This window comes from Pelmatolapia mariae, linkage group LG16_19, assembly GCF_036321145.2.
Source record: "Pelmatolapia mariae isolate MD_Pm_ZW linkage group LG16_19, Pm_UMD_F_2, whole genome shotgun sequence".
NCBI lineage: Eukaryota > Metazoa > Chordata > Actinopteri > Cichliformes > Cichlidae > Pelmatolapia > Pelmatolapia mariae.
The window spans coordinates 39,830,799-39,852,956 of NC_086241.1; the positions used below are offsets into that span (position 1 = coordinate 39,830,799).

The 22,158-nt window shown below is 38.7% G+C and overlaps 1 protein-coding gene across 1 annotated transcript in view; it reads right to left on the minus strand.

The window, feature by feature from the left end:
• The window catches only part of nrxn3a (neurexin 3a), a 212,322-nt gene that overhangs the window by 13,596 nt on the left and 176,568 nt on the right, over positions 1 to 22,158 (minus strand). The window contains 5 exon segments of the mRNA XM_063500149.1: positions 57 to 144; positions 3,457 to 3,764; positions 4,725 to 4,814; positions 15,455 to 15,626; positions 16,556 to 16,737. Of these exon segments, the coding sequence (XP_063356219.1) occupies positions 57 to 144; positions 3,457 to 3,764; positions 4,725 to 4,814; positions 15,455 to 15,626; positions 16,556 to 16,737 (840 nt within the window).

Here is a 22,158-nt window from a genome sequence, read left to right on the forward strand (position 1 = left end):
GATCCTCTATTGCAGATGAGCGACAGCACATAGAAAGCAAGCAAATGCAAACTAACCTAGCCCACCTGTACGGCTAGTTTCACACTCCTCCTCATCTTCATCATCACTTGAACACTCGGCAGATGACCCAATGTCCTCTTGGTGCTTCAGGGCCAGAATGTTGGTCATCAGAGACACAATATCCATAGCAAATATACCAAAACAGCAAAGAGCCACCAGAAGACACAAAGTAGCGCATAAAGAGAGGAGAAGAATATTTAAGACAAGTTAGAAAGTGAATGCCAATCACAACTCAGGAGCACAACAACGACCAAAAGATCTTAAGTCAAGGTTCATAGTTTTTCAGAGCTTTCAGTTTGTTATAGTTTTTTCCATGGCTCAGCTGTTATTTACACTACTTTGTTGGTGGCGTTCTAATTAAAGATGGTCTTTGGTGTCGAACGCAAATACCCTCTTTCATACTTCTCCAAACATCTACTGTCTCCCAAATTTATTTGGACTTTTGATGACTTTAGGGTCTGCCCTGTCTATTGAATGCTTTGGAGCTATACTAAGTCTACACTGGATGCAAAGTCCTCTGCTATTAGGTCAGGCAAAGTTGCTAAATGTTATTTACTTTCTGTTGTTACCTCATTTCAGACCAGTCAAACCCCTTAAGGATATCATCCTGAGATGTTGTAATGTACAGATGATCTGAGTTCAACTGAAAGGCTCTGCAATAAAACCTTGAGTTAAGGATTTTTTTGTTTGTTTTTTTTACTAATAAGCAAAACCCAATTCATATAAACATTTGAAAATAGTAGTTCTACCAATATTATCTAAGGGTTCCTAACAATAAATACATTCAGATGGTTTTATATTTAATATCAAAGAGCAGCTATTCCATTTGCATCAGCTGACATAAACCCAAGCACGGCAGTAAGAGCAACAAGCAAAGAGTAGTTCGGCTGTTATCCTTGCCCCAGTTTCTTTTTAATCCTTTACACCTAAATTTGGCACAAAAGACTATCAAACCATGCCAACCTGTGAATGCCCACGTCTTTAATATTGTGTAACGTTAAACAGATACTTTTAACATAGATTAACTGACAGATAGACTCACATACAGTACACCTATATGCTATATGAGCTCATTGCATTAATGCAGTTTTTATTTTTATTTATATAGTCCTAAATCATCACAAGTCATCTTAACAGCAGTTGCTCTGAATCATATTAAATCATTAATTCTTTTTCATCAGAAGAAAAATCTTTTAAAAATATTCAATATTTAAAAATATTTCATATTCTAAAATCTGTCAAGATACTCCAGTCTGTCTTTCCCTTCTCTCCCTAAAACGGGAACAGCAGATACACAAGCGAGACAATCTGATACTACAACACAGCAATGAGACATTCACTCTCAGCTGATACTACTTTGCATTAGGTTCAGATAATGTGTAAAATCTTTGAAATTGTATCCAGACTATAAACTGCACATAAAGCATGAATATAGATTCAAGTCTGTAAAGTAAAGCCAGTGGAAATGCAATAAACCTACATTCTTTTTAATGACCAGTAGGCGCTGACTCTTCTGGTTTCAAAAACATTAATAGTTGTATGATATCTATGGGAGGTGGGCTTTTGACTTTTTTGCTCTGTGGCCTCAGTTAATATTTTCCTTATGCACTCCAGTTTTTCTTCTTTCAGCTGCACCTTTTCGTGGTTGCCACAGTGGATCATGTGTTCACCTGCCTGTTTCATAGTTATATTGAATCTACCTTTTTAAAAATTATGGTCATTATTGGAGTTAGACACGACTACACTGCTATAGTCGCTAGTCAATAAGCATTCGATTTTTTTAATAAGCATAAATAGAAGCAGCTTGCAAAGAGTTGGCTGCCGGTAGGTGGCAGACTGCTGCCTACATTCTATTTTAACTGCTAACTTTAGCCACCATTTGCATCCTTTTTGGCTTGCCTCATAGATCCATGCTTGCATAAACCAACGGATTATACCAATACATTTGGAATCAAACCCATATTACAGCAACTGCTGCAGGACTGCAAGGTAAGTAAAACCTTTTTTTATTCCTTAAGTTATATTTAGCACCATGTCACTTGTAGTTATTAATCTATGTTACATACTGTCAACTTACACCACTAACAGAGTAGCTAACAGCCAGTTAGTAGCTAATGTTAGCTTAGCTAATAATACTTAGAGTAGTTCTAAAAACTAAGGTTGCATAAAAGTAATGCTGTCATGAAATAAGCTGATAATTATTATTGTAAATATGGACAGACAACTAGATGCGGTTAGTTATACTTTCAAATAAGACATAGTCACCAAAAAAATAAAGCACTCCAGTTTTCAACAGTTTAGGGTGAAGGTTTAGTATACTCAGAATATAGTTATCCACCCCCAGCTAGATCTATGGATGGAGGTGCAGGACGGTGGTGTTGCGCCCCCCACCCTGAATTGGACAAGCAGGGGAAGATGGATGGCATCTTATTTTTGTATACTGGACATTTTAAAAATGTGCTCCACTTTCTTCTTCTTTCCCGAAATAGATTTACCATATTATGTGTTGTCATCCATGTGAAAGAGCATTATCTAAACTCCAATACGAATCTAATGTATTCATATGTGTTATTCTTTTAAACGGAATTATTTGCATTTTGCACAAGTGTTTCCAGTTCATTACATATTTCCTGATGCTTGTTTTAATTTACGATCATGACCATGGTATTAAATTCCTGCTTGTTACACAAAAACTTCCACAGGTGTTTCCTGGTAGTCATTACTATTCTTTAAGTTTGCTTTAAAAGGTTATTACATGGTTATTAATATATTATTAAATGGAAACAGGCAGTTGTGCATTTTGCAGCACTGTTTCCTGCTTATTACACAGAAACTAATAGCAATATTTCCAGGTAATAATCACACTTCTTTAAGTTAGCCTTAATGGGTTATTCATATGTAATTAATTGGAAACAGGTCATTTGCATTTTGCAGCTGTTTCGTGTATATTACACAGAAACGACCATGGGTAATTGAGTGTTAATAACTTACCACATAATTGCATTCTTGTTTCTTCCCTGATACCTTACTATTACCACTTTATTACCGAGCTGTATTTCCACATTATTACCCTCAGTTTTTGGGCTCTTATCATCCAATTACATAAATTTGCATGTAATATTACTCAGTGTGAACACTGTTGCTACCAGACTAATATTACTTGGATACTAAGTGGTTATTACTTTGGCAATTGCATGGTAAAAACTTAGAAATTACCACATTATTACGTTCTTGTTTCCGCTTTGTTACCCTACTATTACCACTTTATTACCGAGCCATAATAGAAAGTGCAACCAAATGTTAATGCATCAAATCTTGAAGGTTGAAGAACAACAAATGTGTAGCTGCACTTATGACTCTTGCTTCCTGTATGTATAGTCATAAGAACATACATACCTGTACAGTTGAGGAAGATCTGTGTTTCCGTGTGGTTGTAGTGGACATCATGGTAGTAGTCTCAATGAAGGTCGTTGTCATCTCTGGAGACATGGCTGTGGTCCTTGCTGAACCTGCCACACTAGGTACATCGCCTACCAACCTTACACTGCCATTAATCTTGATGTTTGGGTTGCCTTCAGCTGCCATGTTCAACACCTTTAGGCCATTGTAATAAAGGCCCGAGAGCTGACCTTGAAAGGACCGGCCACGATCACTACCACCAATTGCCACTGTTGCTTGTGTGTTGAAAATTGTTAACTGCCGCCCTAGAGAAGACATCCAGAGTAAGATATTGTCAACAAAGAAAGGACCTTTGAATAAAACAAAAATGCAAACACCCATGTGCAGTGCCACTAAAATGTTACATATTCAGTAAACTAAGAGCAAGATAGATTTAAAAAAAAACCCACTATAGAATCCAATGTAGAACCTCAATACAAACAAAACCTGTGAAAACTGAAAGAAAAGTATTTACATAATTAAAATTAACTGCATGAACAACAGTCTGTGAGTCTGTGAACGGTATAGTTGTGCCAGTTTTGGTCCGTTTTAAGTCTAATGCAACAAGGAACCCAATACTAAGCAAACTGCTACAGTGCGCACAGTAGCCAACCTCAAAAATTACACTACACATATTTAGCTGTTGATTCCACCTTACAATGACAAAAGTAATTAATTTATCTTGACAGTGTGAAGGACAATACATAATGTATTCCTCTATTAAAACTGATAGATACTATATGTACTAAACTGAAACATAGAGTTCTCACACAGTGGCATAAAACTGCATGATGAATTTTACCAACAAAACATAAAAAGAACCATGATTATTAGCAGCACATCATTTGATGAAAATAAATTAGTAAGGAATGAATCAGATGTGCTTGATCTCACTACTGTGTAGTGGAGACACTGAAAGGCAGATGTGAGCTGCATAAGTGCAGAGGTTGTAGGGAGGTGACATCTCCTCTGTGGATGAAGTTTGTGTACACACTCGCTAAATAAAAAACACAAACTTCGCAGTTATTGCTGCTCTGTTTCTATAACTTTCAGTGACATTGCTTTTGTACAAATTTATTCACTTATCTAGTTCTTTGGCGAGTTCTCATTTTTAAGCCATGTGTGTAGGTTCACATTCATGTTCAGAGATTTTCATGTTATTCTAGAGGTTACAGTTAACTTTACATTAGCACAATCAGATACACATCAGGTTGATTTGAAATTACCTTTCTCTTGTAGCCATTCTTCTACTGGTCTGGCAAATTTAAAAGGAATTTTCTTATTGGCCATCTGATAGCGTTCAATGTCGCTGTTCCCTTTAAAGTTTAAAAACACATGTATTAAACACAGATCGATGACCGGAGTCACATCATGAAGGAAATATCAATTTCTAGCTACATTTACAAACGATAAATCTGAATTTAGCAGAAACATTCATTTTGGTTGAAACTGTTGTTGGTTAGAGGATGCCTAGGGCTCATCATCTTTGGCTCTTTGGCTGTTACCAAACATTTTGTATAGAATCCTGACTTTTTTCTTCTTCACATTGTGTAGAGCAGTGTCTCCGACTCCAGTCCTTGAGAACTGCTGTCCTGCAGCTTTTAGATGCATCCTTGTTCCAACACACCTGAATCAAATGATTGGCTTGTTGTCAGGCCTTTGCCAAACTTGATGGGATGCTAAAGAGGTCATCTAACCATTTGATCCAGCTGCGTTGGAGTAGGGATGCATCTAAAAGCTGCAGGACAGCAGCTCTTGAGGACTGGAGTTGGAGACTCCTGGTGTAGCGTATGCACTGATGTCACATTTAATGCAAGATTAGTTTTCTTACTATGGAAATCATCACAAACACTTTAAAAACTTGCCTAATCCTATGTGTTCCGAATACCAAATTATATTCTAATGAAACTGTACAATCCCTCCTACCAGTCAGGTTTGCCTATCTGGTAGGTAACTTCTTAGGGGTAACTTTTTCATGCAATGAAATTCATTTATTATCACTTTTTGTTACTGGATGTATCTTCACATACCTTAAAAAATAAGATCTTTCAAGACTCGCTAGATTTCTTTTAACAGCCTGTGACGTGAAGAACTCAGGTAAAATCTCCTACAAAGGATGTAATATTCAGGCTTGCTCTAGAGCAACTTGCCTTACTCCATTTCTTTCACTTACAACATCAACAGTAAGTAACACTACCAAACATTACATTAGAAATTGATAATAATCAACCAATCACTAAAATTCAACAAATGGTCATCTGTAGACATAAAATACTAAATGGGGAAAAACTGGCAAGTTATTTTGCAAGTCAAAATGTTGTTAAGCAAGCAAGTTGAGATTAACCTGATAGCTGTTATGTGATAGCTAGCCAACTTGCTCTCATTAGTTACACAGCATGTACAGTATCTGTTTGCTCTGTTGTCATGACTGATACTCAGATATACAGTACTCTGGTTTGCCATTGCAACATAAAAGTGGGATTTTATGAAAGTCTCAACACTATTTAGCCCCATGCAAATTCAGGCACATTTAAGATTACAACAAGCTGTGTGGAAATGTGAGCAAGACTTAGTGCTGCTGCCCTTTCTTTTCCACTGCTTCTTGCAGGTGACAGCAAGCAGTGTCTCATCTTAAACAATCAAGAGGCTGTCAGTGTTTAGAAAGCCAGGGAGCCTGATGGCATACCTGGCAGATTGTTAACAGATTATGTTTATCTTGAGTGACATTTTCAGGCTTTGACTCAGTCAAGTGTACGATCTAAGGTTAAAAAGGCTACATTTATTGAATGACCATAGACTAGTTGGACTGATTTCTGTGCTTTGAAAAACTACGTCACTCAACAGCCGTGTGTCATCATTGAAAACGAGTTCCCTTAGGTTATGCAGAGCTCATTCAAAGTTCTTAAAATGATCACGCTCTTCTCTGACAATATTAGCTTGCCCCAAATCTTCATTAAATATACAGCACATATGATGTTTACACAGAGAAATCCTCAAACTGCCTTCCCACTTCAGTAGCTGATGTGCATGTTTGTGTTTATTCCAACTTTCTTCACATGTATTTGTTGCCGTGATACCAGAAGACTTTTTAAAATAAAATTTTTCGATCTTTTCTTCACTTTCTATACATTTTCACTAGGATTTGTAAACGTTTTCCTCTTGTACAGGTATAAATAGTCCTGTTATCTAAAAGTAACCCAATACCCAAAGCACAAAAGGGTGCCATATTACAATTGTGAAGTTGGATCTTTCTGAAAAACTAAACTTAACAGACTTTTGGAAATGATCTTTAATAATATTGTTTCTATTTTTTCACCTTCACCCATCTGTTACAAATGTTGTTCAACATCTCAGTTCGACTTGACTCAATTTTAACCCCTAAATTGTATGATACATCAAATGCACACTCTCTGAGGCTAGACCAAGCTTATTTAACTGATATCAACAGTGCTTTCATTCAATCATGCTAAAATTAAATTTTAGTGACAATCAAAATGATTAGATATATCTTCACCGTATAAGGTAACATATATTTCAATGCAGCCAATACCAAAGAGGATGAGCCCGAGTAAAATGAAAAATTTTCAAAACACTTCTGGGCTATCATTAATGTAAAACAACAAAGTAAAACAGCATAAACCACAAAAAAGGGCCGATCCAAACATAATGTGTAGTTCACTGGGCAGTAGTGGTGCAGCGGATCACGGTTGATCCGTAATCCAAACCGATCCCACTCCACGGTTCGGCACGCACGTGATCCGAAGAATCGAAAAAGAAGAAAAAAAAGTATGTGTATGGTGCGCGTGGTGGGTCTGTCAAGCAATAGTTTTGGCCAGCGCTAGCGGTCCAAGTGGAGGAGCAGAGGAGTTTGCGGTATTTAAGCAGCCCTTTGCTGCCCAGCCCGACCGGGCTAAAGCTATTACAAAAGCTATTGGGGTGTTTAGCTGCAGACGGGAGGCCGTATTCTGTTGTGCAAAACAAGGAGTTTAACATATGATGAATGTGCTTGAGCCACGCTATGATATCCCGTTGCGCGTCCTCTTTAGTGTCAAGATCGTTCCAAGCATGTATGAGCAGGAAAAGATTTAAGTTGTGGCTGAACTGTCCCAGGCATCTTCTGTTGCCCTAACTACTGCAAATGGGTGGACCTCCAGGGCAACGGAAAGCTACGTGACCGTGACAGCTCATTATATCACAGCGGAGTGCGATATAATGAGCGGTATGTATTATTGTAGGGTCTACCTTACAATATAAAGCACCCTGAGGAGACTGTTGTTGTGATTTGACGCTTTATAAATAAAATTGAATTGAATTGAATTGAGTGGTAGATACAAAAGCCCTGTACTGCCCTATTATATATTTTTTTTAATAATTGCGTGGAATGAGTCTTGAGTTGAATGTTTTTAACAGGCAAAAAAAACTTCAATAAGTAAATGTTAAATTTTTGTCTTTTTTCTTTTTTTGCTGATCCGAAAATTGATCCGATCCGTGACTTAAAACCGTGATCCGATCCGAACTGTGAGATTTTTGATCCGTTGCACCACTACTGGGCAGCATGTGCAATTATGGACATCATATTTTAAAACTACACAGGATTATGTAAATGACGGTTTAAAATGAGGACTCTTAACGAAAGATTTGCAGTATGTCAAATCTATCTTGTTCATTTACAAACAAGCTATCATTCTCAAAAGTGAAGGGTGAATTGCCCACTGTGGGGTGGGAATTAGATTCTGGAGGATGACATCAAATCATGGGTCTTATCCATGATCGGGGGAAGAACAACATGGATCATGGACAGATGGATTGGTACAGCTTCTGTTAAGCAAAGCTATTGCTCTGTGTCTACTTTCACTTATGGCCATGAACTCTGTCTTGAGACTGAAAGAAAGAGAAAGAAGACACAACCAGCAACAATAGGTTTACTGGTAAGGATGCCTGGCTTTCCCTTTGACATGCATTATATTGCCAGAAGTATTCACTCGCCCATCTAAATCATTGAATTTAGGTATTACAATCGCTTCTATGGCCACAGGTGTATAAAATCAAGCACTTGCAGACTTCGTCTACAAATATTAGTGAAAAACTTGGTAACTTTTAAGAGCTCAGTGAATTCTAGCATGGTAATGTGATAGGGTACCACCTTTGCAACAAGGCCAGACGTGAAATATCCTCAGTACTAAATATTCCACAGTGAACTGTTAGTGATATGGCAAAATGGAAGCAATTGGGAATGATAGCAACTCGTCCCTCATCTGGGACTCTCCTCAGCTCTTTCTGGGATAGTGGCGCGGCTGCCCCTCTGTTGGTCTTCCTTGGTCTCTTGTGTTCTGGGGGCCTCTGGATGTCTGGAGTTTTGATCTCCTCCATACCTGCTTCATGCCCTGGAGGATGGGACTGTGGCCCCCCACACCCTCTAGCAGATCATTACATTAAGGAACCTTTTAAATACAAGCGCGCTCATGTTCACAGGTGTACACACAGGTGATCACACACACAAACTACACCCTTTTTGGCTCCTACCTCAAAGCACACTGTGCGCTGTCGATCTTACGTGCTGCACAATAATGTTTAATATTAAGTATTTAGTGTTATATTCCCATGTATCATTGTGATGTTGTTTATTCTATTACTCTCGTTTTCTTCTGCTTGTTTTCTTTGTTCTTTCTCAACAGGTGATCCAGGTGATCGATATATGTATTTTTTGTCTGCTTATTTTGTTGGTTTTTGTTTTTTGCCCTTTATCCCCGTCCCTCTTCTCCGCTGTTTTTTTTTTCGTTTGTTTTGTTTTTTCCCCCCTCTTTCTTTCTCCCTTTTCTTTTCCCCTGTCCCGTATCTAGCAAGTAAAAAAAATAAAATAAAATAAAATAAACAATAAAAGGTAAATCAAATGGACCATTACGGCAAGGCTGGGATGGTCCATTTGGTAAAGTAAATCCGTTGGGCATCTTTCTTCGCCTTTAGACAATAATTCTGATGGCAAAAGAACCAAACAGGACAGGTTCAAAAAAAAAAAAAAAAAAAAGCGCTCAGTGAATTCTAGCATGGTAATGTGATAGGGTACCACCTTTGCAACAAGGCCAGACGTGAAATATCCTCAGTACTAAATATTCCACAGTGAACTGTTAGTGATATGGCAAAATGGAAGCAATTGGGAATGATAGCAACTCGGTCACAGAGTGGTAGGTCACGTAAAACTGGAGAGTGGAGACAGCAGATGCTGAGGGGCATAGTGCACAGAGGTCGCAGAGTCAGTCAATACAGACAACCAAACTTCATGTAGCCTTCAGATTAGCTCAAAAACAGTGTATAGAGAGGTTCATGGAATGGGTTTCCATGCAGGGGCGGATCTAGAAGGGTGGCATGGGGTGGCAAGTGCCACCCTAAAATGATCCCTTGCCACCCCAAGTGCCACCCCAGTTTTGCATATGACAGTGTTGTTTATTAAAATAAAATATCATTAACAGTTTGAGCGTAGTTACAGTCAACAGTGAATATAAATGCTAAAAATGAATATATTGGATAGTGTTCCCCCCTCCTGCACCGTTAACAAATGGTTCAGCCCAAAGCAGGACCGGTTTTTTTCTTGTTTTCAGTAGCAAGCGATGCTTATGATTGTGCCATAGCACATTTTGAACAACACCATGGGAATTTCGGATTTTACACAGGTGTTTGGATGTTACACTCTAGAAATGGAAGGAAGGTGAGTGTCATTAGCCCTCCGTGGTCCACGGACACGCTGCACCTCCAAATCACATGACTATTTTAAGCTGACATAGCAACAAGCTGCAGCCACGCTGACTCTCTATTTCAGCCCACATTGAAAGTTCGGACTTCAAAGTTTTTAAATTTAAATTACAGGCCAGTAAATCCAGAGTTATGATAATATATATAAGCCATGCTTTTTTCTAAATACTGTCGTCACGTTTTTGTGTGTGTGTGTGTTTTAAGCTTTTTCTAAGGACAGCGCGAAAACAGTAAAGAAAGAAAAAAAAAGCCACCTCTTTCCTATCGGTGGAAAAATGCACCATGTCGACCAATTAAAAAAAAAGTCAACATGTGGGATTTGGTTGTTTAGGAAGAGGGAAAAGTTTTAGGAGTGATGGTAATGGCAGCGAGACAGAGCGAGTGAGAGAAAGAGAGAGAGAGAGAGAGAGTTTTTAGATGTGGGAGATTTGTGACGTTTATTGTGGAGTGTATACTTAGTGTGTTGTGTTGTCTTGTGTAGTTGTTCTGTTGTGTAGTCGTTTTGTTTTGTGTGTCAGTGAGGGCACTAATGAATGTCACACAGGCACATTGCAATGTAAACACTGTCACTAAGTAAAAAACCAGCGGAGTGATACACCTCTTGTTGTCAGGCCTGCAGGTTTATCCCTGTGCTGTTCTCCTCTGTCTTTTGGTGGACAAACCTTTTTTTTACTGGCACACATCATTTGTGGGGCATCTTATTGCGAAACCTGATTGTTCTCTCATTTTAGTTTTCTCATTTAGTAATATTTTTAAATGGTTGCATAAAATGAAAAAAAAAACGGCAGGTGTATTGGCTGCATTTTTAGATAAATAGTTGTATATGTTTACAAAATGTACAATTTATATTTGCACTTCAAGTTATAAAAATTTACTCAACATGTCTGTGGTTTTTTTACAGTAAAAATACTACTAGGATTTTAAGTTCTTTGTGTGATTTCAGATCAGTAATACTAATGCAGTATGTCAGTGAAAAAATCAACTAAATTCAGTTGAGTTGAAAAGAATGATACCAAAGAAGGCAAGGGGGAAAAAAATAACAATTTGAGGGTGAAATACAAACGTAAACTCAAAAGGAGTCAAAAATGGCCAGTTGTATTTCAGACCTCAGTGGGTTAATCCAACAAATCATGAAAAATTAGGTTTAAATTTTTGTTCATGACAGTGCAGATTTCTGACATTTTGTGTAATTTAAGCTGTAACAATGTGATTGTTTTCTAACAAAAAACAGTGTGAAACTTAAGTTAGACTTGTGTTTGTAAATGAACCGCCCCATGTTGTGTAGCTTTCTGGATTTTATACTTATTGGGCTACATATTTATTTATTATACAGGCTATACAGTACATAAGATCAAAACTCACATGTTTTATGTAACTAAAGTGTGTAATTATGTGGGCTACAGACAATAATTAAGTTACAGACTATGTTTATATGAAAAACGTGTGTACTTACTGCATTTGAATAATTTTAACCATATGTAACCACCTGCATATGTGTTTGGGGGGGAAAAAAGGCTTTGATTTTGCCACCCCATTTGATTTCTTTGCCACCCTCATGCCACCCTAAGAAAATTTCTCTAGATCCGCGCCTGTTTCCATGGCCAAGCAGCTGCATCCAAGCCATACATCAGTGGTCCCCAACCTTTTTTGTGCCATGGACCGGTTTATGTCCGACAATATTTTTATGGACCGGCCTTTAAGATGTCGCGGATAGATACAACAAAATAAAACCAGTACCGGTAATGAAGAAAAAAAGAAGATTTATTCAACACACATGGGAAAAGACTGTACTGTCAGACATGTGCCATTTACAGGAGTTGGGCTCAGCCTTTTAGTTTCAGTTAAAGGAACTTTTAATGCTTGGTGGAAACAGATTGGAGATGGCTCCTACCAGTTCCAACATGACTGTGCACAAGTGCACAAAGCATAAAGACATGGAAGAGCTGGTGTCTGAAGTCTGGTGTGGAAGAATTTGCCTGGCCTGCACAGAGTCTTGGCATCAACCCAATAGAACACCTTTGTGATAAGAGCATCATCACAAACAGCAGAGACTGCAAGGCAGGCCTTCTCTCCAACATCATTGATCCCACAAATGTGTTTCTAGACGAAGGGTGAAGAATTCCCATTAACACACTTCTAAATTTTGCAAAGAGCCTTTCCAGAAGAGCTGAAACTGTTATAGCTTCAAATAGTGGGCCCTATGGATTAAGCATGGAATGTTCCTCAAGTTCATATGTGTGTGAGGACAAATGACCGAATAGGTCTCCTGAAAAGGGAGAACGCAATAAGCTCAGAGAAACATTGCAGACACTGGTTACACAAAGATTACCCTCCAGCAGAGTTTTATAGATTATAAGATGTTACCCTTCATATAAACTGTCTTACATAAATCTTATTCTTATATCTAATAGATTAATAAAATATCTAAAAATGATTTTCAAAGTTTAACAGTTTAAAATATTACAATTTGAAGAGATGAGTTTATAGGAAGAGGCACAGCTTTACAGGACAAACTGAAGGCCCATCCCTTAGCACTGCACCATTCTTTGAACACCTCACTGCTCCACTACTGCAGCCTTGTGAAAAGACTGTGGAAGGCTTGTGTACATCATGTATCCATCCAGGGCAAGTGCCAAGAAGCGCTGCCAAATAGTTCAGTACTTGAAAGCTTGTCTAACAAAGAGTGCCACACTGAATCACAAAACATTATACTCAAAGACCCTTCCTGGAGGCAGAAATGTTGTTGGCCAGTACAGCAGAACAATTTGTCCATTACACTTGCCTCAAACACACTGTTACCAAGACTCCAGGGTGCTGGTTACCCATGGGAAACTGATGCAATGATCGAAAGCACTGAAGCAAATGATGGCGCAGGCTAGTAGAGGAGGGTGCCAGAGTGGATTCTATTTGACTTAAGGGATTTTGTCTTGGACATGAACGTGATGGAAATTGTTCTGCAGTCTGCACAAGGCTTTAATTTGTCTGTAGTTTCTGGGGTAAAGCCTCTAGTGACAATTTTGTATTTTAATATAATGTCACACAAAAACAGTCATCATCCAGTGACAACCCCAGCTGACAAACCTAGCCCTATGTTTTGGAAGTTTATTTCGTTTTTTTGTCACCTGATTGCCAACACTTATATTTTAAAGTGATTAATGATCATTTCGACATTCTGGAAGCATTAGGATTAGGGTCATCGTCAATGACTTAGATCTCACAGAATTAAACAAGGTCTAAACATGGTTACACACAATTAATGGGCATTTCTATAACACGTTTTAAATCTGATGTTCAAAGCTCTACATGAAAGCTCTGTATTATATCTATATCTGTTTCCACCATACCACCACTCATCACCAGTTAACCCTGTGAAGTCAAAGTCATCATCAATGATGACCCTAAACATAACTGTATGCTTTTACATGTGTTAATTTAGTTCCCCCGTGAAACTGTGCTCCATGTTAGGGTTAACCTAACCTTCTGACTATGGCAAGAAACCAGAGCGATGACATAAGCCAGGCACCACTAACATTCAAACCCAGAACTTTCTAGCTTTTCTAGCTGTGTGTTTTCATTTCATTTAAGTTAACCCTGTGATGTCTAAGTTCTCATCACTGATAGCCCTAACCTAATCATGTGTGTCAGAAAGGCAGATATACCAGACATATCTCCAGAAGGTAGGCCAGGTACTGAGACTCCAGCTGAAGTCTGCCACAGTTGATAGGAAGTTACAGACTGACCTCAACTACAGAAGGTATACCACAGCTGTGATGTGGAAATCCCAGTGGATAGTAACTTCAGGAAGAAGGAGTACAAAAAATACATTAGTACCAGGGCCTGAAGGAATAACTGGAGCAAATATGGAAGGTAAAGTCTAAAATGGCCAAGTGGTAATAGGACCAGTAGGAGTTGTGACCCCATAACTGGAAGAATGGCTCCAGCAGATTCCAGGCACATCAGAGGAACAGCTAAGATACAGCAGAACCCTCAAACTCTCAGAGGACCCAAGCTAGAGGAACAAATACCAACACCCAGGGGATGAGGGCAATTTTTTTTTGATTATGTAATTATTTAAATTTCTCCCAAGTCCTTTCAGCTGGCATACAAGTGAGATTCTGTATGGACATAGATGGAATTTACCTCATATCTCTGGCATATGGGGTGTGGATGTGGTTCATGCAAAGACTATTTATTGATTCAATAAGTATCAGATTTTCAAAACACAACTGATAATATACCTTCCTTACTGTAATCAAACTACTTTGACTACAGGATAGAAGAGACACTGAAAATTCTTCAGCTGACAGACTTAACCCCTTAACTTCCACCAGGTCACTAGTGAGCCACATAGGTGTACAATTAATGTTAGGTTGCGTTTCTGCCACATCCTAAACAAGCACAGTTTCAGAAACTAGAACATGCTATCCTGAATCTATCCATCACAGGTCACTGGTAAACCTGTAGATGCAAAGAAGTCAGAAGACTTTATGTTGACTCTTACAGCTTTCTCCTTCCTCTCAGTATTTCCACAAACACTTAGAGATATCTTTGATCCTCATTGTGTCAGTATGATAAAGTCACCATAGTTCCATTATACCACCCCATGGTATGTGGGTGTGTACTGGGTTTCGACAGGCTGCACGAATCACAACAATCATCATTTGCCAAGCTGTGCTTTTTCAAAGTGCAACTTCTGTTAAGGATGCGATCTGGAATATCAAATTTTCTCAGACAGTTGGAGTAAACACAGGAATAAAAAACACTACTGCCAACAGAGTTCTGCTCTTCACCCATATAAAAGGGTTACAAATGAAAGGAGAACTCGAGCATTTTTGTAAACCATCACAGCAGCAGGGGCCCTGAACTTTAGCACTAATACAGCAATCCTCAGAAATCCTGATGGAGGCTTGGAACATCATTCTTTTTGTCTTTACTTTTAGGATAACACGTCTAACATGTCCATCCAAAGTCTACAGAGTTACATAGTAATCCATAATGCAGTATGGTAGTACGTAATGTGTTTCGCTCCTCACAGATAAATCCCACTATGTTAGACACCTGTTTTACGCTAGAAATTAAAATCTTATGTTACTGAAGCACATGCTGCCCAGTGATCTCGTATCATAATGACACAACCCCACTGCATCATTATTACCAGTTAATACCAGTTGTTTTACTTTAACAGCTGACTGATTTATTAATACTGTACCTGGTGGGAAATGTTCATTGATAGACCAGTTATCCACCTGCAGTGTAGCATTGCCACCATTTCTGGTGAAACGGACAACGTGATACTTCCCATCATTCACTGGGGTGCTGCTTTCCTGCACACTGATATCCACTGTGCCGATGTTGAAGGTCACTCCAATTTTGCCTTGTTGCTGAAATGAGAATAAAGAGTTATTAAACAGGACATGAAACACTACACATATAAAGGCTAATTTACATCACGGAGCCCTGCTCTCAAAATCTGACTGTTTGGCTAGCTGCACTCCAACGGTAAAATCCACCTGTTAGCCATAATATTTGGGTTTGTAAAGCACTTTATGAATGAAGACTGTGAGGAGGAGAGCCTGTTTGAGCCACCAGACTGACAAGCTCGAGTCCACACACAAGCACATATTTGCATGATGTGATATTTTATGCAATAAAATATTCTCTCTTTTCCCAACATAACCAAACAGTACTACATAACAGGTTACTACATGCATATCACACCAAAACTGCGTCTTACCAAAGACGACTGGAAATCCTAACATCCATCAACATGTCTGCAGGGGAAAAAATCTCCACGTTACAGTCTGGGCTTCGCATTTCTTAAATTGTAATATGAAGTAATCCAGTCAGTGAGATGATGTGAGGGGGAAAAAAGTGTGGCATCTCTTCCTCTGAGCCTTCTTTTTATTTTTTTTTTTGGCTTGTGTTTTTGGGCCATTGCACACATTGACCTATTTTCCCTGCTGACATACTGCTGATGGGATTCCCGGTCCAGCTTCACAGACAGTCTTACATCTATGTCAGTTTTTGAGAGCAGGGCTCAGTGATGTTAATTTCTATCAGTTTAAATATTTAGTGTTTCATTGTCCTCTTTCACCTGTGTCCCTCTCTTTTTCACAAGTAATGAGTTCTTGTATATATAGTCCTGTGTCCTTCTCTCTAAAATCCACATATTGTGACAGCTGAAGCCTGTGGAACATGCTGGGGGATAAAACTATAAATCTACTTTACTGTAAAAAAGGAACCAAAAACTCAATAAAAGGGAAAAAAAAATCACAAATTATTCAAGGACAATATTTTGAGTTGAACTTACTATATGCAGCATGAGATAGTCCCCTAGACCAGGTGCACTGTCAATTCTGACTAAGATGCCATCTTTCAGGGAGGTGCTGAAGCCGACAGTCAGCCTGTCCGTCCTGGTGCTTGGTCTCTCATTGGCTGGCCAATTGAATGTAATGAGGCCCCCACCTTTGCCAAAGATGTATGTTGTCCCAGCTAAGCAAAACAAGGAGAAATCATGAATTAGAAAATAAAGACCTGCTAACTGTAGATCTGCATATTTTCACTACGTGTTGTAAATTGTATCGTGGTAGCTTTGAAAAAGAAGTTGAGGTAACTTAATGTAGGACATGTTTACACTAAATAGAAGCTCAGCTTCAACTTGCTTACTAATGTACAAAGAGTGCCCACAGGTTCTGTGCTTGGGCTGCTTTTACTACCAGTTTTTTTAAAGGATCATAGGTTATGCTAATTCCATTGGGGTCAGGAAGAGTCAAGCAAAGACAGAGGACTATCAAAATAAAAGAGGAAGTTGTACACATGAGACCAGACTTAGATACGTGAACTTGACACACGTACTGGTGAAAAATAGCAGAGGTGGTAAAAGTACAGACATTTTGTACTCAAGTAGAAGTACAAGTACTAGTGTTAAAAATACTCCAGTAAAAGTTTAAGTACTGATTCAACTTCTTTACTCAAGTAAAAGTGAAATATTTTAGACTCTGAAATGTACTGAACGTAAGTAAGTAGCTCTTTGGAGGACATTTCTACCAGCTATTTTTGTGAAACGTTAACTAAACCTTGTAATATTAGTAGATGGAAAACCAAATTTTTTTCAGCATAAAATTTAATTCTGACAAATGTACTGAGCTTGAATCAGTTAAGTACAACATGATCAGCAGTGTTGGGCAGTAACGGAATACATGTACCGCCGTTACGTATTTAAAATACAAAATATGAGTAACTGTATTCCGTTACAGTTACCGTTTAAAAAGGTGGTATTCAGAATACAGTTACTTTGTTGAAATAAATGGATTACACGGCGGTATTTTCCTGTTTCATATGTTCGGCTATGCTCTCTCTATTTTTGGTAATTCCACGCCGGTGGAAACCCAAACAAAACACGCATTAAGAGGCTCAAATGCCTGTGTCTCGTGGCCCATGTCACCTCTACTTGCGGTTCGCATAATGACTTGAAGAAATGTTTTTAAAAATTAATATTCAAAAAATGATTTAATATGAAGGCTGTACACTGTGTTTGTGTTTTCTTCAGAAACAATAAGTTCCTTTGGAGCAGCCTTTCAACGCCTCTCTCTGTCTCTCACTAGCAAAGTTGACCCAGACAACAAAGTAAAGCTAGTTTTAGGCTACGAGCCCGACACGAACCCGACGTATTAGCCAGAGGTCCCTTTACTATGGTTCGGAGCCGCGGACCTGTTTTATATACGCGCCGAATAGTTTTCTATACGAGATCGCTGCAAAAAGTGCAGCCTTACCTAATGTCCACCTACTGTTACTCATTTATATTAAGATTTAAACATCTAGTTGGTATTGGTATGGAGAGTAGCCTTCAGTAATAGTAATAAATCACACAGCAATAGTATATTCATGTAGTTGTAAAAGCATGATAATATATTAAGTAATCCAAAGCATCCAGAATACATTACTCTCATTGAGTAACGTAACGGAATACATTACAAAATTTTGGGGCATGTAATCTGTAATCTGTAGTGGAATACATTTTAAAAGTAACCTTTCCAACACTGATGATCAGAGAAAAATAAGGAAAAAATTAGTAGGGAATGGGATTAAAATAAGATTCAGCATATGGTGGAATCCTAAAATTGGTTGCAGTGGCTCAGTGTGTGGAAAAGGATCACAAGTCACAATAATTTCTATCGAGAGCTCCAGTAGATTTTTTTAATGTACAGGCTGTGATCTGGCTCTGAGGTTTCATGACTTGCCCTGGAAGGTTTCCATACTCTGCATTGACAGGATACTGTTAGTATGCTTGTAAAGACTGCTGTCTTTGTACTAGACAGTATGGAGTTGGAATGAAGGATCTGGTATACCTGACGTAAGTGAACTCTGACCATGAGCTCCACAGCTACTGTGCACCAGTCCAACACAGCACTTTATTTTAAATCCATCACAGCAATTCAATTCAATTCAATTTTGTTTATATAGCGCCAAATCACAACAGCAGTCGCCTCAAGGCGCTTTATATTGTACAGTAGATCGTACAGCACAGCAAACTAACCGGTTTATCCTGCACTAACCTGCAGGTTACTTTCATGCAACCTTTAAATAACACAATTAACCTACTGTGCTATCAGTAACGCACCCCTCCAACAGCCAAACCCATCTGTTCTCTGATTGGATTGTTAAATTTGTCATTGACATGACATTGACCAATCAGCTGAAAGGAAGAAAAATCAGGTCAAAATTTGTACGTGTAAGTTGAAATCCACACGCAGCCAGGGAACCTGAGCGCAGAGTTTTACATGTAGTTTTTTGCTTTGTAAGTAGATCTTAACAAAAAAATTTGTAACTCGTGTAAATATTTTTTACAAACACAAATCTTTTTTACACACACACAAATATTCATCTGTAAATGCACAAACATAAAATTTTCATATATTTTGGTTTACAAGGTTACAAAGCTCAGTACACAAATACGCATTTGATTTACAAGTACAAAATATTTATGACCACAATTTGAGCCCATAGACCTTTAGCTGCAACACACTGTGCAACAAACTCAGTTTGTGTGTTTGTTGATGTTTGTTAAGCTGATAGAAATGCTGCATTTAAAATGACCTGACACTTAAAAAACGTTACTCACTTTATGCTTGCTCCTCTTTTGTGGGGCTAGCTAGATGCTGAAGATCCTCAACTACAATGTTGTGCCAAAAAAACACCCCCAAAAAACCCAAATCCCTGACTGTGGCACATGGTTTTGCCTCTTTCCACATGACATCCCTGGTGATTGAATAACCAATAGGACTGTTTCTCATGTGTTACTGTTTAGGCTGTTTGATGTTTGAAGGCCCACAGTGACATTAAATAATAACTCCCCTCAAATGTGTCAAACCAAAAGTAACAAGCCTATTTTGAAAATGTAAGGAGTAGAAAATACAGATATTTGTTTAAAAATTTAGAGAGTAAAAGTGTAAAGTCAGAAAAATAACTACTCAAGTAAAGTACAGATACCTGAAAATTCTACTTAAGTACAGCAACAAAGTATTTGTGCTTTGTTACGTCCCACTTTTGAAAAACAGACATGAAAACATGACTGATAAAGGGATGTCTTGATGCATTCTCAATCATCCAGGAAAGTAAATCTCCAAAAAGTTGTCAACTTTTTGGTGATAAAGGGATGAAACACAGAGAAATGATCACAGGAACAGAAAGGATTAAACACAGGGACCAGGACTAGACAAAACAGAGAGACCAGACGGGAATGGAGACATGACTAGGGAGAAGAAAAGGAAACAAAACACAGAGACAAGACACACAGATGAGACTGTGACAGGGTGGACAAGAAAGGAAACTAACATAATAAAACAAGAACTAAGAACTAGACATAACAGAAGCAGTAGAGCAGGGGTGTCAAAGTCCAGTCCTCGAGAGCCGGTGTCCTGAAACCTTTAAATGTGTCCCTGCTGCAACACACCTTAAGAAAATTAGCAGGTCATCAGCAAGACTCTGTGGAAGTTGACTGAATGCTGAGGTGGCAACCCCTAACCCTTCAAGTAAATTTAAATAGATGTAACTAAATGTAAGTGTTTGGGAAAATGTACTTCTAAAAGTACTTTTATTGCACCGTGTTCATTCACTCATGAGCTGCTGTAACATGAATCAAATGGCTGAACTGCAACCTCAACATGTTCAAGTTCTATGTTGACTTTTCTTGGTTCTGGTATGAAGTATATGTGAACCTTTGTACATATTAAAATGCTAATGCTATGTAAACATGGGAAATGTTATAGATCTCTATGTGGCTGGTTTGAAAGAGGAGTGAAAGAAGCCATCTATGTCCACTGTGAGCGACCATCTTTGAACAGAGGCGGTGGTTTATGACACCAACTGTCTGCCATCTATAATCCAGTTTTCAGATCCTTCCCAGACGCCTTAACGCCCACTCACATCCTGGGCCATCTGACCTGAGGACATCACATGATAAGGTGGGGCCAGGTTTCACAATGAGCTCACCCGAAACCCTGGCTGAGTGTGACCCACACCGGCTTTCACACCTTGGCTCGTGTGATTAGGTAGAGGATCATTATGGGGTCCATTGACCCTCTTGGGGGGACACTCTCACAAGGCTTAAATCTGGGACTCTCCACCTAGAACTGAAGAAGCTTCTCAGATGAGAGGTGAAACGTCTTCAAGCAACTTAAAGAAGTCCAGACGCTTTTCTTTCAAACTCCTTAGACTACAATGACCTGGATGACTGAGAACCTTCACAGACATCTCCATGTGTCTCCAGATATCCTGCATACACAATCTGGGATGGTGTCAGAAACTGCATCTTTCCCTGGTTTAACTGGCCCTTTGTCTTAATCCCAGCAGAGAGTGGCTTTCTTTACTGACATGATATTTTGGGGTTCAAACAGACTGAAGAAAACACTTAGAGCATTTATTAAGTTGTAGAAGGTGGTGAAGATGAGCTACATTGCTATATGCTTGCTTTATGTGCATTTGTACATAAAAACACTGTCATGTCAGGCTGGTAGTTTAATTGTGTAGCGTGTACTGAACTTGCGCTTTGGCTTAGTGAACCACAATTTCATCATCTCGGCTTGAATTTCATAGTCTATTTGAAAGTACAGTATTTGCTTGTCCATCTGTTGTGCTTTAGTCATACTAGATTAAATCTAAGACAGTGTGGTCTGATTCAGACTTACTGTGATCATTAAACAGACTAGCGAAGGCAATGCTCAGTGGCAGACATCCAATTGTCCAAGAATTGGACAGCATCAGGCCCTGACATGGTTCATGTCTACTAGCTGAAGAATGTGACTGCACTCCACGAGCGTCTGGCAGCACAAATGAACCAGCTGCTAGTCAATGAGAGACACCCAGAATGGCTAACTGAAGGCTGGATAGTTCTGATTCCCAAGGACCCCCAGAAGGGACCGGTCCCATCCAACTACCAGTCAGTAACCCGCCTCAGTACCACATGGAAGCTCCTGTCAGGCTGCATATGCGCCAAAAAGAACAGGGAGACACATCAGGGACAAGAAGAGAAAAAAACAACTCTTTTCGACTCCTGACTGGGAGACCAGTTTGATGACAGTAAAAAAAATGCCTCAGCACAAAAAAGCACTGCTCATGCTGATGTTAATTATACAATGTGATTTGACCATGGTATTCTACAGGAGGAAAACAAGTACTTTTACTTATTGAAGACAAATTCCTAAATCACATATTGCTCAGAAAAATAGCGATGATGATAAAGTGTAAACACCTTTGTTATGGGCTCAAATTGTGGTCATAAATATTTTGTACTTGTAAATCAGGACTTGTATATGTAAAAATAATTTGTGTGTGTGTAAAAAAGATTTGTATGTGTAAAAAGAATTTGTGTGTGCGTAAAAAAGATTTGTGTGTGGACTTAGCCAAAAATACGTG